Source organism: Oratosquilla oratoria, chromosome 18 (genome assembly GCF_046742065.1).
Source record: "Oratosquilla oratoria isolate Oo_2021 chromosome 18, ASM4674206v1, whole genome shotgun sequence".
Taxonomy (NCBI): domain Eukaryota; kingdom Metazoa; phylum Arthropoda; class Malacostraca; order Stomatopoda; family Squillidae; genus Oratosquilla; species Oratosquilla oratoria.
Window position 1 is genome coordinate 54,540,679 of NC_134794.1, and position 19,185 is coordinate 54,559,863.

Below are 19,185 nucleotides of genomic sequence, written 5' to 3' on the forward strand. Positions count from 1 at the left end.
TAAATAAACAAATAATCCTAGGTATACAATGATGCCGTACAATTAAATTATGTGGGAGTACCCAGGCCAAGGTCAACATCGGAATTTGGCAGCCGTAGACAGGAACTGCACAGGACCAATGTTGTGAATGTGTGATTGCATGATTCACATCTCATACATTCGGCTGCACTCCTGATGTGGCCACGGTGCAGTGTGGTTTGGCAATTAATTTATGAGGTTAAGGAGTCTGAAAATGCTGAAAAGAAAGAGGGCAGAAATACAAGTAGTAGAGAGCAGGCAATCAATGTGATGATACAACTAGGTTTTGTTTGTGTTGTTACTTGGTAAGAAATACAGATTTTTGTTGTTGTTTTTTTTCGGTTTCATTAGAAGTGAAAAATATTCACTTTCACTTTTTAATTATATATATATATATATATATATATATATATATATATATATATATATATATATATATATATATATATATATATATATATATATATATATATCCCCGTCTGGGGTATTGGCTGCATGTTATTGTGGCAAAGTAGCATGCCGGTGATACTTTAGGGTCTATATGGGATGCCCCTACGGACCAGAGCCACACATAATTTTGTCTGTGATAGAGGACTACTCTGTTCATAGAGAAATGATGACACTTTTATACTACGACTGTCCCTCCGTTATGCTGTCCCCCAACCCCTTGTTACTGTCCTGTACAATTTCTTTGAATATTCATTTCCTTTTTCGCCCACCTTCCCTGTGGTGGGGGAAAAGAATACTGCCACTGAGTAATTCCACTTGGATCGTAAGAGGCGAGAAGAAAGGGATGGGGATTGGGACTAGGCATCCTTCTCCTTGTAGCCCCACAGGGGAAATTCCTAAAAGAAAAAGCAAAGGCATAAGAGGGTCTGGGAGTTTTCTGACCAGCACCCTAAAGTTTGGGTCTTTTAATGTGCGTGGATGTGGTACAGATGAGAGTAAAAGGAAAGAGATAGGTAGTATGTTTGTGAGAAGAAAGATGTATGTGTTGGCTTTGAGTGAAACTAAGCTGAAAGGGAAGGGCGAATGTAAGTTTGGGAGTGTAAGTGGGAGGTTATCAGGAATGAAGAGAGGGCGAGGGAGAGAAGGGGTGGCTATACTAGTAAGTGAAGAGATAGGTAAACGTGTAGTGGAGTGGAAGGAGGTTTCCTCAAGGCTAATGTGAATGAAGATGAAACTGGGAAAGGAGATGTGGGTTTTTGTAAGTGCATATGGGCCTGAGAGTGAGAAGAACGTAGAAGGGAGGCTTTTTGGATAGATTTAAATGAGTGCATAGAGGATTTAGGGAGGAATATCAATGTAATAGTACTGGGAAACCTTAATGCTAGGGTAGGAAATGATCCAATTGATGGAGCGGTTGGGAAATGTGGAGTTCCAGGAAAGAATCGTAGTGGAGAGTTGATGGTGGAAATGTGTCTAGAAAGAGAGTTGATGATAGCAAATACAGTGTTTCGGAAGAAAGTCAAGCATAAGTACATATGGAAGAGGGTGGTGGAGGGAAGGGTGGTAGATAGAGCGTTAATGGACTATGTAGTGGTAAATAGGGGTTATGATAGGAAGAGTTAAGGATGTACATGTTCTAAGGGGAGAGAGTGGGGGAATATCAGATCATTTTTTGGTGGAAGGTAAGTTGAGAGTGGAGGATAGATGGAGGAAGAGGAAAAGAACAAAAGGTAGGGAGGTGCTTAGAGTGAACTCTTTAAATGAAAAGGAAAAGGAGAAGGAGTACAAGAAGAAGCTGAAGGAGGAGTGGGAGGGAGTGAAGGATAGAGTAGAGCTAGGTGTGGGGGAGGAATGGGGATGGTTCAAGGAGGGTCACAAAGTGTGCAAAGAGGGTGTGTGGAACAAGAAGGACAGGAGGAAATAGAAGGAAGGGTAGTGAATGGTGGGATGAGGAAACAAAGAAGGTTGTAGAAGAGAAGAAGCGAGCTTTCACAGATTGGTTACAAAATAGGACGAGGGAGTCATATGAGAGGTACAAAGAAAAGAAAAGAGAAGTAAAGCAAAAGGTAAAGGAGGCAAAGAGGAGAGCATATGTGAAATGGGGTATGAGTATGACAAAATTTTGAAAGTAATAAAAAAATGTTTTGGCAAGAAATTAAGTGAGGAAGAGGAGGCGAATCAAGTAGAGAAGAAAAGGTAAAAGGTGCAGATGGAGAGATGATAATGGAAGAGAAGGCAGTAAGGGGAAGATGGGCAGAATATTTTACGGAGTTGCCAAATGTGAAGGAGGATAGGAAGGGAAAGATAGCTGCAGTGAGAAATGCTAAGAAAATGACCGTGATGAGTGAGGAAAATGGAGGAGAAATAAGGAAGGATGAAGTGAAGGCAGTTGTTATGATGATGAAAGCAGGTAAGGCACCTGGTCTGGATGGATGCCATGCAGAATGTCTAAAAAAAAAAAAAAAAGGTACAGTGATGGTGGACTGGCTGGTGAGGTTATTTGATTTTTGCTGGAGAGAGGGTAGAGTGCCGGAGGACTGGAGGAGTGCCTGTATAGTTCCACTTTACAAGTGAAAAGGAGACAAGTGTGAATGTATTAGTTTAAGTGTAGTTGGGAAGGTTTATGGGAGGATCTTGATTGAGAGGATTAGGAGAGGAACAAAGGGAGTAATTGGTGAGGAACAGTGTGGATTCAGGACGGGTAAAGGTTGTGTAGATCAGATTTTTGTGGTAACACAGATATGTGAGAAAGCTATAGGAAAGGGGGAGGTTTTTTGGGCCTTTATGAACCTGGAAAAGGCTTACGATAGGGTAGACAGAAAGGCACTGTGGGAGGTTTTGCGGATATACGGGATAGGAGGAAAGCTTCTAGGAGCTGTCAAAAGTTTTTATGAGAGTAGTAGAGCTTGTGTTAGGATTAGAAATGGCGAGAGTGAGTGGTTTGAGGTAAAGGTGGGACTTCGTCAAGGATGCGTTATGTCGCCCTGGCTGTTCAACTTATACATGGATGGTGTAGTGCGAAAGGTAAATGCTAGGGTAGTGGGTCAGGGATTGGAGATGGTTAAAGAAAATGGAGAAAAGTGGGAGGTGAGCCAGCTGTTGTTTGCTGACGACACTGCGCTTGTGGCAGGATCGGAGGATGGATTGAGGAAGTTGGTGACAGAGTTTGGGAAAGTGTGTGATAGAAGAAAGCTGAAGATAAATGTGGGTAAAAGTAAGGTGATGAGATGTACAAGGGGTGAAAGTGGCAGTAGTCTGGAAGTGAGCATTAAGGGAGAGCGACTGGAGGAAGTGGATAGTTTTAGATACTTGGGTGCAAATGTGGCAGGAAAAGATGGAGTGAAGGTGGAGGTAGAATGTAGATTGAGAGAAGCGAGTAAATGCCTTGGTGGATTAAAAAGTGTAATGAGGAATAAACATTTGGGAATGGATGCTAAGAGGAGACTATATGAAGGAGTGCTTGTGCCAACAGCACTGTATGGGGCAGAAACATGGAACATAAGAGAGGAAGAGAGAAGAAGTTTGAATGTGTTTGAGATGAGGTGTCTGAGAAGTATGATGGGAGTTACTAGGCTAGATAGAGTGAGAAATGAGGAGGTGAGAAGGAGAACAGGGGTGGAAAGGGGGTTGGGAGATAGGGTTGATGAAAGAGTATTGGGGTGGTTTGGACACATGGAAAGAATGAGTGAAGAAAGACTAGTAAAAGAGGTATGGAAGGCAGATGTGGAGGGAGTGAACATGAGGGGACATCCTAGGATGAGATGGATGGATGGGGTGAAGGGGGCTTTGGGGAAGAGGGGAATGTCTGTTGAGGAAGGACGGGAGAGGACAGAAGACAGGGGTGAATGGAGAATGGTTGTATATGGATGATGTTGTGATGCATGAGGTGAAATGGGCGGGGGGATGGGGGGTGAGGTAGTATGTGTGAGCAAAGTTTGACACAGCCCGAAGGGATTTCTCCCCGTCTTCTCCTTTTATGCAATGGGGGGACGGAGAGGGGGGTCGCCGATTTAATGAAGCGGCCTTGCTGTGGATGTGCAGTGTCTTGCGACACTGCTTCTGACCCAGGGCAGTGGACAAGGTGCAGGGATGACCCGTCATCCAGGAGGTGCTAAGATGAGAGGGAGGGTGGAGGGGTGTGAAATGTTTTCAGGGATGGAATGGGTGGGAATGATTTTATGCCTTTTCCTTTTTGGCTACCTCCCTTGTAAGGGGGAAAAAGCCTTGGTGTATATATACATATATATGTGTATATATATATATATATATATATGTTGAGACATTCTGACAGGTTGATGTAAGCGGAATAGGAAACACAGGAGTCTTAGTCTTGAGTTTATTCCTGACTAGTTTCGCAGGTATGCTTTTTCAAAGGAATATGTGTACAAACGGGCTGTGGGCATTATATACATGGGGTGGTCCTCACCACCTCTCCGAGTTGCCATAGTTGGTGGCGAATGTGAACATCACATTGTGGCTCACGTAACAATGAAGACATTTTTACAATTAAATATGATAACACTAATACCAAAGAAATTATTAATAGAAAATGTAACAATAGTAATGATAACGATGAAGATAAGTATTTAATTAATAATATTAACAATAATAACAAAAATGATAGTAGCAATACAGGAAATAATAAAATAAAAGTAATAATAATAAAAACAATAATAAAAATAAAAATGATAATACTAATAACCAAGAAATAAAAAATAATTATTAATAGTAATTATGACAATAATAGTGAAAACAATGATAATAAAAACGAAAAATTAATTAAATATTTAAATAGTAACAATAATAATAACAATAATAATAATAGAGATAACGAAAGTAATAATAAAAAAGATGGTAATAATAAAAATAAAAATGTAATGATAAAATTATAAATATAATGATAGAAATAATAAATAATAGTTATAATAACAATGATAATAATAATAGTGTTGAAAATAAATAGTAACAAATAGCATTAAAAGAATAAATCATGATAAAAAGTTGGGGCAAGGTAGCATGGAGGAACTTCAGAGTGAAAGGAAGAAAGCTGGAGAGGGTAGGCCGAAGTGGGAAAAAGGTATCTACTTAGGGTCGGGGTCTGGGAAGCCATTCTTGGAGGGCAAGTGTCGCGGTAGATTTTGTCCATTTCGAGTCACCAGTTCTCTTGTTTGTGTAGATACCTTTTTCCCACTTCGGCCTACCCTCTCCAGCTTTCTTCCTTTCACTCTGAAGTTCCTCCATGCTACCTTGCCCCAACTTTTTATCATGATTTATTCTTTTAATGCTATTTGTTACTATTTATTTTCAACACTATTATTATTATCATTGTTATTATAACTATTATTTATTATTTCTATCATTATATTTATAATTTTATCATTACATTTTTATTTTTATTATTACCATCTTTTTTATTATTACTTTCGTTATCTCTATTATTATTATTGTTACTATTTAAATATTTAATTAATTTTTCGTTTTTATTATCATTGTTTTCACTATTATTGTCATAATTACTATTAATAATTATTTTTTATTTCTTGGTTATTAGTATTATCATTTTTAATTTTATTATTGTTTTTATTATTATTACTTTTATTTTATTATTTCCTGTATTGCTACTATCATTTTTGTTATTATTGTTAATATTATTAATTAAATACTTATCTTCATCGTTATCATTACTATTGTTACATTTTCTATTAATAATTTCTTTGGTATTAGTGTTATCATATTTAATTGTAAAAATGTCTTCATTGTTACGTGAGCCACAATGTGATGTTCACATTCGCCACCAACTATGGCAACTCGGAGAGGTGGTGAGGACCACCCCATGTATATAATGCCCACAGCCCGTTTGTACACATATTCCTTTGAAAAAGCATACCTGCGAAACTAGTCAGGAATAAACTCAAGACTAAGACTCCTGTGTTTCCTATTCCGCTTACATCATATATATATATATATATATATATATATATATACATATATCTATATATATCTATATCTATATATATATATATATATTACTGTATATTATAATCGTCGATATGCAGTGTCCTTCTTTTTGGAAATGGCCACCCTAGTTCTCAGCATCAATGTAGTGATTTACAAAAGTCTTCCAAAGAGTTAAAAAAAAAAAAAAAAAAAGTAAATGTACTGGGTGAGGATGATGAAAGTTGACCAGAAAACAGTGATAGACAATTGGATTTTCGGATGACATTATTATTGGGGGTGAAACTCGGGAAGAACACAATGTAAGACTAAAAAGAGTTTTGAAAGAGTTTTTCTGGAGATGGAACTAAACTAGTACCGAAGAAGTTGGCAGCTATTCTTGAAGCGCCATCTCCAAGTCTGTAAGTAAGGTAAAATAATTTTTATTGATGGTTATCTATTACAGTAGGTTTGTACCAAACTTTTCTAGTGTGCTTTCACCTTTGTACAATTTATTGAAGGAAAATGCTAAATTATTTGGCCTGAAGTGTTGAAAGCAAATATTTCAGCAAAATCAAAGCTGAGTCATCCAAGTCCAACTTGCTTGCAAATTTGACAGTGACAATCCCGTATTTGTTGAAGCAGATGCATCACTAGTTGGTGTGGGTTGTGTTTTAGTGCAAAAAGAAAAGGGATGCGAGAAACTAGAAAGAAACTGGTCAGCAACGGAGTTAAATTACTTGCAGCTGGACAAAGTGGCTTTATCTTTAGTCTATGCAGTTTCAAATTTTAGATATATCTTATTGGGTCGTAAGTTTGTGATCAGTAGTGACCATAAACTTTGTTAGGTCTATTTGCTAGAGGTATATGAAAACGTGAGAGTGCAACGTTGGGCTTTACTATTATCAGAATTTCATTATGTTTTAAAGCTTAATTCAGGTGTACACAATGTTGTAGCAGATGCATTAACCCATTTGCCTGTTAATGATTCAAGTACTCCAAATGAATATGTTCATGTTGTAGAATCTTTAGGTGAATAAGACATTTCTTTTAATGGTACTAAGCGGATGTCCTAGTCAGATCCATTTTTTAAATAATGTGATTAGGTAAAAATTGGATGGCTTGATGATCTAAGTTTGCTACTGTAAGAGCATAATTAAGCGTGTATAACGATTTTTTGTTACACCGTAATCGTGTGGTTATTCCAGCAGTTACGTGGAGTAGTACTGAAGCAACTACATAAAGGACACAATTGTGGTGTTACGAAGGCTGAAACACGTAATTGGATACCGTGGCCTAGATTAGACCAGAATCTGTCTACAAAGTCATGTGATATTTGTTTCTAAAATAAATAAATGAATAAATAAATAAACAAATAAATAAATAGATAGACAAATCAGTCCTAAATCTGTTGATAATGTAATTTGAAAGAGGTATGATGATCAATTAATGCCAAGATTTACACCTGATTTATTAGCGTGCATTGTATTTAAATATGATCAGATATGTAATTAGTCTTAGGGATCCAGTATTCCTGATGACAATAGACAATTCAGGGGTTTAAACTGAAATTCCATTCTCTAAGAATTAAAATTCTGTAGACATCCCTTTGCTAATAGCAATAACATTGAGAAGATCTGGCAGAAGGGTAAAACCCTCGGATAGGTTAAATTTGTCATTTTCATTGTAGAGGGAAGGTATGTGATATATTGGTGTTTTCATTAGATAATGTCAAATTTTCGTCTTTACATTTTGTGGTGTTCTAATGCCTTTGTAGTGTTCAATTCTATCCTGCGAAGATTCCGTGCTTATTTTGATCATATGATCGTTTAGTATTACTGTATTATTGTTTGTTTTACTGAGGAGCCAAGTAGACTGCCTCTCTAATAAAATGCATTTTATTACAATGACGAATAAAACAATTGGTTCGCTGTAATATATCCATTTATTCATTCATTCTTATATGGTACACATCATGTAAACACGACATATACTGACTGTTAAAGCTAAAGTGGTACAGGTTTCCTTCATGAAGATAACGAATTCGTTCACACAAACTTGAAAATAACTTTCCACGTTTGTACGTGCATTCGTCGCACGTGCGGGTGTCTGCGCACTTTAGTGACTGTACTAAAATTGTACTGTGAGACCGACAAAAGAAAATGTGATGCTCAGTTGAAGGATGTGGGGGTTGTGAGAAGGGAATCATTCAAAGTGAGGCTGGCATTAGTTTTGGGAGGGGAGGATTTGAGGGAGTAGTGAGGTTGTTCGTGTTGTACATGAGTGTCCTAGACGACGATGTATTCGTTGCTTCAGGTAGGAAACCTGGCAGTAAATGGGGCGTTGTTGTAAGGATGACCCGTGACATATAAAGGGGATGGGATTAGGTGTGTTTCACACCTAGTCAAAGGCAAGGGCCTTAGTATGTGGAGAGTGCCCTTATAACATGACTATGAATATGTACAGGACACCCTTATGAGACGACTATGGCAATAACTTAGGTACTGTGTGGCGTCTAGAGGGCGATAGGCTACTAAGTTGGAAGGAATATTTAAAATTATATACAGGAAAACGAAACAGTAAGTTTCAACTTTGTTTTCTAGGGTGACTGACGGGGATTCCCAGCATTTATCAGTCTGAAAAGAACCACACAACATGTAAATTTACATTTGTTAGGGACGAATAACAAAGATTCGAAGAATCATTATTCATCCCCGTCGAGTATATATATATATATATATATATATATATATATATATATATATATATATATGTGTGTGTGTGTGTGTGTATGTATATATGTCTGTATAGTGATGCCTCTATTTGAGGGCCATAAAAGAGACTAGAGAAATAGTTCAGGCCTGTGCCTCAGCCAGCGAGGACATTGTTTCCCCCAGCAAGAAGACCCAAGCCAATTTGATCATCCAAATCATCCAGGGAGTCCAGCTGCTCACTGGAGAGGATCTCATGGGATAGTACCTCAAGGCTTGGGACTCGGCTTCCGAATGAACTTTGGTCATCCAATTCAACACTATCTGTTCTTAAGAAGAATCTTCCTGGAGACTGACTAATATCAGAGTCAATTACGTTGTTTGTCCCGGTTCTAGTTGCTGAAAAGGGAACTCCAAAGGAAGCTGATATTTGAGTAGCAGGAGAAATAGAAGCCTGAGATAAACCTTTCCTTGCAGAGGTGCCCACAGATCCACTGCCCAGTGATTCAATACTAACTGATCCACCAACTGCTGGCCTGACACCTGACGCAGGAGCTATTGAACCTTCAGCAGATTCTGCAGAAAAACGCACATCTATCAAGGGGGCTGGCGGAGCGATGGGTGCTGGTGCTGGTGCCGAGCCAGAGAAAACGGAGTCGATAACAGCACCTGAACTCAATCCCGTACCAAGGCCAACCGGGGCCAAGAAGGGCTCTTCAATGGATGTCGAGGCAGAACCAATCTGTAACTCTGCACTACTGTCAAGAATAGCTGGTGGATAGGTGTTAATGGGAGCAGGGGCACCTGCTAATCCAGAGAGACTGATGGTTCCTGGTCCGCTCAAACCCTGTAGATTTCCAGCTGAAAGCTGTTGGAGCTGCTCAGTAGTAGGTGGCTTGTCGTACTGTACAAAGAATACCTCTGGGCTGTGTTTAACATCAGGCACCTCAATCAACTGCGGGCCATCCACTTTAGGTTTCTGGTAAAGAACGTAGATGAGAGTTTTCTGTTCTGTGCGTGGGGGTACAATGGGCTGCGGCGCAGGTGGAGGAGATGGTGACCGGATGAAGACAATCTTGTAGTGTTTTCGCGGCGGCCCGCCAGGAATGGGCGCAAGAGGCTGAGGTGGAGGCGGTTGTGGAACATTAACATAAATGGTCTTGGTGGGTCCCCCAGATGCGGGACCAATTGCACGTTGTTGTGGTGGAGCAGCATAACCAGCTGCTGGTCCTCGAGCCGCAGAGAGAGGAGTAAATCCACCGGCGGGAAGCGGGTGATCAGGGTCAGGAACGGGAGTGGAAAGCGCTGTAGTTACCACCAGCGTCAACGTCAACCAGGCACGCTGTAAGAGTAAAAAACAAGAGGCTTTAATTCTCTGAAGTACACATAAAAACATGCATTCATTCATATATATATATATATATATATATATATATATATATATATATATATGCAAAGTAGACCTCTTGGAAAAAGAAACTAACGAAGCAGAGCGCTTTCGTATATTACATCCAGTGCACTGAAGATGTAATATACGAAAGCGCTCTGGTTTGTTAGTTTCTTTTCCCAAGTGGTCTACTTTACGTAAGTGAACACACGTACCCTTGTTCTTATTAGCATCACGTATATATATATATATATATTTATATATATATATATATATATATATATATATATATATGTATACACATACCAAAGGCTTTTCCCCCTTACACGGGAGATAACGGAAAAACAAAGGCATAGAAACCACTCCCACCCATTGCATCCCCTACATACTCCACTCCCTTCCACCATCTTCCCTCCATGTTATATTGGCACCTCCTGGATGACGGGTCGTTCCTGCATCTTGCCCACTGCCCTGGGTCAGAAGCAGTGCCGCAAGATACAGCACACACACACACACACACACACACACACACACACACACACACACACACACACACACACACACACATATATATATATATATATATATATATATATATATATATATATATACATACATACATATACATATATGAGTGGTAGGGTGGTGAGTTTGAACACCAAGAATCCGTTGAAATTTTATTGCTGACGTTTCGTCCAACTAGGACTTCTTCAGGGTGTACACATAAAAGACATTGCCAACTTATATATTCACACAGCTCACCCCGTTCCTCCCCGGTCAATGTTCATCTCGCTTTCGTCTAGCTTCGTGGAGAATTAGGCTGCTTGCTACCCTCGATAACTCAACAAAACCGTCCCGATGATTTGTACACGGGAGTGAAATAATATACGCCCCCCCCAAATTTTTTTTGCCTTTAACATCTCATTGTCAGAGAACTATGTGCTCATCTTTTTTAAACCGACCCTCCTGTTGATATATATCTAACGTATTTCGGATTTAATTGACGCTGTCCGAAGGCCGAACCGGACCTGTAAGTATTCATATGACAGCGTCATGGTGGTGTTGGAGCGTAATTGACTTTCCTCGGTTTCAGTTAGATAGAGCATCGTACGACGGCGCCACGATGGTAATGAATGATGATTGGTCGAGGTGATCTTGTACGATGCTGTAGCGCAACACTGGGAAAGAGGGATGGAAAAACTTGAAGTGGCAGTTTTATTTTTTGTCATACTTGTATTCTACTTTTCAGGAAGAGCCATGTATGTGCGTGTGTATAAGGTTTTTTACCATTGCAATCTAATTTATTGACCATTTCCTTAATATACCTTTTGCAAATAGCTTCAAAATGCTTATAGAATTGTTCACATTTCAAATCCCCAAGCTGATTCGGGTCGCTTCGCTCGCTATCGCTCGCTTCCCACTCACTCATACATAGTTCAGCCCCCCCCCATTTTTTTTCTGAATCCGCCACTGCTTCACACGAGACCGAGGATAGGACTAGGCATCGTGCTGTCTGTAGCCCTAAAGGGTAAATTCTTTCAGTAAGTCAAGGCATAAGAGAGTCTAGAGGGAATTTTATGACCAGAACCCTAAGGTTTGGATCTTTTAACGTGCGTGGGTGTGGTACTGATGAGAGTAAAAAGGAAGAGACAGGCAGTATGTTTGTGAGAATTAAGATGGATGGGTTGGCATTGAGTGAAACTAAGTTGAAAGGGAGGGATGAGTTTGGGAGTATAGTGGATAGGGTGTCGGGAGTGAGGAGAGAACGAAGGAAGAAATGGGTCGTTCTATTCGTTAGTGAAGAGATAGGTAAACGTGCAGTGGAGTGGAAGGAGGTTTCTTCAAGGTTAATGTGGATGAAGGTGAAACTGGGAAGGGAGATGTGGCTCTTTGTAGGTGCATCTGGGACTGTAATAGTGAGATGAATGTAGAGGAAAGGGAGGAATTTTGGATAGATTTAAATTAGTGCACAGCGAATTTTGGAAGAAATATGAATGTAGTGGTATTGGAAGATCTCAATGCTATAGTAGGGGATAGACCAATAGACGGCGATGGGAAAGTTGGAGTGCCAGGTAGAAATTGTAGTGGAGAATTGATGATGGAGATATGTTTAGATATAGAGTTGATGATAACTAACACAGTGTTTATGAAAAAATATAAGCATAAGCGCACATGGGAGAGGATGGTGGATGGAAGAGTGGTTGATAAGGCTTTAACTTATTCAATACGAATCAAATTCTTGCGCGCAGCATCGGATGCCTGAAGGACGATGATTGATGCATCACAATACTCGAGTTATGAAATATAAAATCACTGCTATATTACTCATTCTCTTTCAGTAATAATGAACACAAAAAACGTGATCAAGCCAGTTCACAGAATTCGGGGGTCACTCAGCTACAACTACAAAATGAATATAATCAAAACGCCGACACGGAGATCCTCGTATATATACTCACCCACTCGCCTAAGTAGGCGTCATCGTATGGAAGAGGTTAAGGGACTATGTAGTGGGGTACCCAGAGGAAGAGTAGAGGAGTTTTTGGATGTACATATTCTTAAGGGAGAGTGGAGGAATATCAGATGATAATTTTTTGTTGGAAGGTAAGTTGAGAATGGAGGATGGATGGAGAAAGAGGAAAAGGACAGGAGGTAAGAAGATGCATAGATCAACCTGTTTAAATGAGAAGGAAAAGGAACAGGAGTACACGGAGAAGCTGAGAAAAGTGTGGGAAGAAGTGAAGGATAGAGTAGAGATAGGAGTGGAGGAGGAATGGGGGTGTTTCAAGGAAGGAGTAACAAGGTAAGAAAAGATAGAGTGTGGAATAAGGAGAACAGGAGGGAATAGAAGGAAGAGTAGTGAATGGTGGATTGATGAAGTGTAGAAGGTTGTTCAAGACAAGAAGCAAACATTCACGGAGTGGTTGCAAATTAGGACGAAAGAAAAATATGAGAGGTACAAAGAATAAAGAAGAGAAGCAAAGTATAAGATAAAAGAGGCAAAAATGAGGGCAGATTTATAATGGAAGAGGAGTATGACAGACAAAATTGAGAGAAATAAAAATATCTTTTGGAAGGGAGTTGAGAGAGGAAGAGAGGGCGAATCAAGTAAAGTAGGAAAGGTAAAAATGGAGATGTAGAGATGATAACGGAAGAAGGGGTGGCAAGGGAAAAATGGGCGCAGCATTTTAGAGAATAGCTGCTAAATATGGAGAAAAATAGGGAGGAAGTGGTGCTAACATTGGGAGGCGCCAAGAAAATAACTGTGATGGGTGAGGAGTATAGAGGAGAAGTAAAAAAGATAAGGTGCAAGTAGTTGTTAAAATAATGAGAGCAGGTAAGACACCTGGGTTAGATGGGTGTCATGCGGAGTGCCTGAGGAAGGGAGGTACAGTAATAGTGGACTGGCTGATGAGGTTGTTTAATGTGTATCTCAGGGAGGGTAGAGCGCCGGCACATTGGGAGAGTGCCAGTATAGTTCTGCATAACAAGGGAAAAGGGGACAAATAAGAGTGTAGTAGTTTCAGAGGGATCAGTTTATTGAGTGTAGCTGGAAAGCCTATAGAAGGGTTTTAATTGAGAGGATTAAGATAAGAACAGTGTGGGTTTAGGAAAGGTAGGGGTTGCATGGATCAGATTTTTGCGGTAAGACAGATATGTGAGAAAGATTTAGCAAAACGTAACGAAGTTTTTTTTTTGGGGGGGGGCTTCTATGGATTTGGAAAAGGTTTATGACAGGGTAGACAGGAAGGTGCTTTTTATTTATTTATTTAGTTATTTAGTTATTTAGTTATTACAGATAAATGGAGAAAGCAAATGGTTTGAGGTAAAGGTGGGACTGCGTCAGGGATATGTCATGTCACCATGGCTGTTCAATGCGTACATGGATGGGGTGGTGCGGGAGGTAATTGCAAAAGTAATGGGTAGGGGATTGGAGATGATTAGAGAAAATGAAGAAAAGTGGGAGGTGAACAAGTTGTTGTTTGCTGACAATACTGCTTTTGTGGCAGAGTCAGGGTAGGGATTAAAGGAGTTAGTGACGGAGTTTGGGAAGGTATGCAATTGGAGAAAATTGAAGGTAAATATGGGTAAAAGTAAGATGATGAGATGTACAAGGGTAAAGGATGGCAGCAAGTTGGAAGGAAGTCTTAAAGGAAAGTCTCTGGAGGAAGTGGATAGCTTTAAGTACTTGGGCTCGCATCTGGCAGGAAAGGGAAGAGTAGAGGTGGTAGTAAGCTGCAGATTGAGAGAAGCAAGTAAATGCTTTGGGGGTTAGATGTGCCATGAGAATTAGGTATTTGTGAATGGATGCAAAGAGGATATTATATGAAGGGGTGATTGTGTCGGCAGCACTGTATAGGGCAGAGACATGGAATTTAAGAAAGGCAGAGAGGAAAATATTAAATGTGTTTGAGGTGAAATGCCTGAAAATTAGGGGTGAGGAGGAGAGCGGGGCTGGAAAAGGAGATGGGAGATAGAGTTGACGAAATATTATTGGGAAGGTTAGGACACATGGAAAGATCGAGTGAATAAATATTAGTAAAATGGGTATGGAAGGCAGAGGTGGATGAAGTGAACATGAGGGGGCGACCGAGGATGAGATGGATGGATGGGGTGAAAGGGGCGTTGAGCAGGAGGGGGATGTCTGTTGAGCAGGGAAGGGAGAAGGCGGGAGGTAGGGGTAAGTGGATAATAGTTGTGTATAGATGATACTGTGATGCAAGGAAGGGATTGGGTGGGGTATGGGGGGAGGTTAGGGAGTAGCAATGTGTGAATGATATTTTGACACAGCAGCCCAAAGGGATTTCTCCCCGTCTGCTATTTTTCTGCATGAGGGGGCAAGAAGGGGGGGGGGGGTTGTCGATTAAGTGAAGCGGCCTTCGTGAATATGTCGGCACAGGCCAGGATTCGGGTCCCAGAGTGGAGCTTCTAAAATCCATTTCCCATATATAAGTACACCCACACCCACATTATATATATATATATATATATATATATATATATATATATATATAATGTGTGTGTGTGTGTATTTACCTAGTTGTATTTTGCGGGAAGGGGAGCTATGCTCGTGGTGTCCCGCCATTGTATCTCGCAGTGTCTAGTTTGCTTTTAAACTCATGAATGGATTTTGTGCATACTATTTCATTATCCAGTTTGTTCCAAGTGTCCAAAACTCTATGTGGAAAACTGTTTTTCTTCAGTTCTCTTCTATAGCAGTTTTTTTTCTTTCCATGCCCTCCTGTGTTTCTCTTGTCCCAGTTAAGTAAGTCCTCTCTATCAAGTATCTCTGTGTGTGTATATACATCTCATTTAAAGTGATGGCTAGTTGTGCACTTGCTATTTTCTTAAGAGTATTTCCCATATGCCTTACTATGAATTTATTTTCGTTTGATAGGTTTAAGATTATTGCTAGATCGCGAATTCAGGTACAAGACCCTTCTCTGTTAGCTTGGGATATTCTTTCTCTAAGGTTATGGTAAGAATGTTCCGATGAATATTGTGATAACATTTCATTTCATATGTTTGTGTTCCTGCTCTCTTCACTGGGGAAGGTTACCAAGCAACTGGGAAATGTTACTGGTTAGTGGCGGGTGGTCGTGTGCTTGGGAGAGCCTCCGGCTTCGGGTTGTGACGAAATGTCGCATATTTAGTGTTTTCCCATATTTGGGTTTGTGGTGTTTTGTCCCATACTTGGGTTTGTGGTGGTTTGTTGCATGCTTGGTAGGGCCTTAAGGTCCTCTGCTTGTATGTTTAGGTTTGGGCTCAACTCTTTGATATGTAATGCCTCTAAGATTGGGAGATGTCTAATGTCTGTACATATATCTAAAATATCTGTGTTTACCTTGTAGCATTCTTGTCGGGCTATGCCATGTTCATCTGTTAAGTAGTTTTTAGGGGCTCCTGATATAAGGTGGCAAGAAAGGCGACGGGATAACCGCATTGTCGTCACGCCTACATAGGTTGGAGGGAAGGGCTTCACAGTTCCCTCGGGTACATTTTAACCTATAGATAACATGTGACTTCTGAAGTTCCTTTATTGGTTGGGGTTATTCTTAAGTTGGGGGTGGCTTGTTTTCTTGGTCTTACAATGAATTCTTAAGTTAAGTATCTAATCACTTTCAATGAGGTATAATAAAGAAAAATATCCTACCCATATTTTCCATTAATATATATATATATATATATATATATATATATATATATATATATATATGTATATATATATATATACACAAGTACATATGTACATATACACTATACAAATATATATATATACATATATATACATATATATATATATATATTTCAACACACACTGATTGGTCCCCAATAGATAGATTTCATCTTATCAACCACATTTAACTTTTTCCATTTCAATTCCTTGTAAACACGATCGAGACAATCAAGGAACTCAATGGAAGCAGTTTATTCGGAAACTGATACGCTGTAGGGCTGTCGAGTTAATGTGGTTGATAAGATGAAAATCTATGTACTGGGGACCACTCAGAATGTTTAACAATACTATCTCACTTGTGTACATACTACCAATGGCTCATCATGCCGGAGATAGGTTGAGTATAAAATTCGTGTATACGTACATAACTTGAGCAGACATAAGAAATTGTGCTCAGCTTATATTCCTCTTGATAGCACGATTGGTTAAGTGTCACTGCCCATTTGTTACGTACCGTCTAGGTTCGATTCCTCAGTCCGACAGTGTATCAGAATCCGAAAATGCTCCCATCAAGCTCATGTTAGTCGTGATCATGTTTGCAAGGAATTAAAGTGGAAAAAAATAATGTGGTTGATAAGATGAAAATACACACACACAGATATATATATATATATATATATATATATATATGTGTGTGTGTGTGTGTGTGTGTGTGTGTGTGTGTGTGTGTGTGTGTGTGTGTGTGTCTTTTCAATGGGGGTGTTCTTTACACATGAGAATATTTTTTATTCATTTTTTTTTTTTCGTTATGTCTTGAAGGCGAATTTATGAGTATCAGGAAAAGGGGCTGTAACTTTATGTGGCGTAGGGATCACGGGGTGCTTGTATGATGTCGACATCACCGATTGGCTTCCTTGAGTCAATGTGCAAGCACCGGGTGAGGTTACCTATATAGTTTGGACCTTTTCCAGCAAGAATCGTTCGTGTTTTTTTTTTTTTTTTTTTTTTTTTTTTACCACTAATATTTTCAAGAACGGCAAGGCTTGGATGTCACCGACCTGAATATTCATATTAGGATATCTAGCTTGAATGTGGAGAGCTTCCAAAAACAGCAACGTACGATGGCCCCGCTCTGTATCTGTTATGGTACTTTTCATATCTCTGTCTTTTCTTGTTATTGGTAATTGTGTGTGTGAGGTGCTGTAATGCGTCTTAATTAATGAAGCCATTGGATGATAGGTAACAAATGGAGAGTTGTGTAAGCTTTGTTCAGGGGAGCTTGATGTTACCGCCAAATAGTTTGGTCAGTTTCTTCACAATCCCACTTTCTATGTCTTTTCGGTGTTGTTCACATCGTAATTTGTTGTTTATTTGTTCCCTAAAATCAGCGGGGACATGGATTCCACGCCTTTTCTACTCAATGGTTCTCAGTTCTCTTAAAAGATGGATAATTTTTTTCTTACTTAGCGCACATCCAGCTCTATCCAGAAGTGATGAATGTTTTCTTCATTCGCTGCCTTCTCGTCGTCAAGTTTTATCTCATCGTAACCAGAAAGTATATTTTCTTGAGGCAAACGAGATTAAAGGTTAAAGAGGATTAATTTTTGCTTATTCTCTTTCAAGAATTATTTATACAGTGTACAATTTTCTTTCCTTGCTCGTTGGAATTGTTTATAAAATTTCCAATGGTAGCCGACGTTTCGGAATTCTCAATCTCCATCTACAAGGCGAAGTGATGGGTATCAGGAGATGGGTGTGTAATCTATATAGGCCGTAGGAATCACACAGTGCTGTGTTATACGAACATCACTGACAGGCTGCCTTGAGCCAGTGCAAGAGACCAGAGTGAGGTTATTATTAAAGTCTGGACCTCTTCCAGTGAGAGGCTTTTTAGTCCTCATTCTTCAGACGTCTAGGTTAGGAGGTTATTGACCTGAACATTCACATTAGGATTTCTAGCTTGAATGTTAAGGGAAAAAAAAAATACGAGGATCCCGCTCTCTATCTGTTATGATAGTGCTCATGCTTAGTGTTTTCTTGTTAATGGTTGATTGTATGAGGTGGATTAATGTGTCTTAATAAATCCATTAGTTAGATGACAAGTTAAGTGTTGTGAAAATTTTGTTGTTGTCCTGTTATTTGAGCTCCATCATTGGCGTCCACATCAGGAGAACACTTTTCCATTGCTCCTCGTGGTTGGAGACCCATGAAAAATAAAATCTTACACAAGTTTTTATTAATAACAGGCACGCCAATTCCAAAGTACCTAGAACAACATAGGTGGGATAGGGTCAGATACTTTTTTAGCTGTGACTGTGAAATGGGGGGGGGGGAAGTGGAGGAAGGAAAGGTTAGGAGGTAGAGAGGTGATGGAAGTTAACAAATGGAATGAGAAGTCAAGTAAGAAGGAATAGCAGAAGCTTAGAGATGTGTGGTGGGAGGTGCCGAGGGACAGAAGGGATCCCCGTAGAAGAAAAATGAATATTAGTCCATTTTCCTACTGGGATTCGATCATATTTGAGGAATGTTAGGCGACTGCTTATTATAAAGCAAGGACCATATCATACGTCATAATGACACACAGCTTGTCAGAAGACTAACCTACATAAAGGATTCGATGAAATTTACAATACATACTGCGTCCCGCACAAGTGACCTGGGAACGACATAGTCGTGTTCTAGTTCCTTCAATTTTGTAGGGTCGTCGCGGCGCAACGGCACAGCTCTTGCCTTATATTAAGCAGTCGCTCAGTCAAGGGTTCGAATTCCAGTGGGAGAGTTTATTAAATTCATACGTCATAATAACACACAATAATGGCTATATTTTTAGGAGGAAGTGACAAAGTGTGCAAAGATAGTACGTGGGACAAGGAGGAAGTGGAGGAGGAGGGGATACCAATGAGGGCAGTGAATGGTGGTATAATGAGGTGAAGGTGGAAATAGAAGAGAAGAAGGGAGCATATGTGGATTGGTTGTAAAGTAGGGCAAGAGAAGCATATGAAAGATAA

General features: G+C 39.6%; 1 protein-coding gene across 1 annotated transcript in view; it reads right to left on the reverse strand.

The window, feature by feature from the left end:
- Positions 1-8,688: 8,688 nt before the first annotated feature.
- The window catches only part of LOC143034935 (uncharacterized), a 13,912-nt gene continuing 3,415 nt past the window's right edge, over positions 8,689-19,185 (reverse strand). Inside the window, exon 2 of the mRNA XM_076201285.1 lies at positions 8,689-9,954. Coding sequence (XP_076057400.1) covers positions 8,770-9,954 — 1,185 coding nt within the window. The 3' untranslated portion in view covers positions 8,689-8,769. The remainder of the gene's footprint in view (positions 9,955-19,185) is intronic.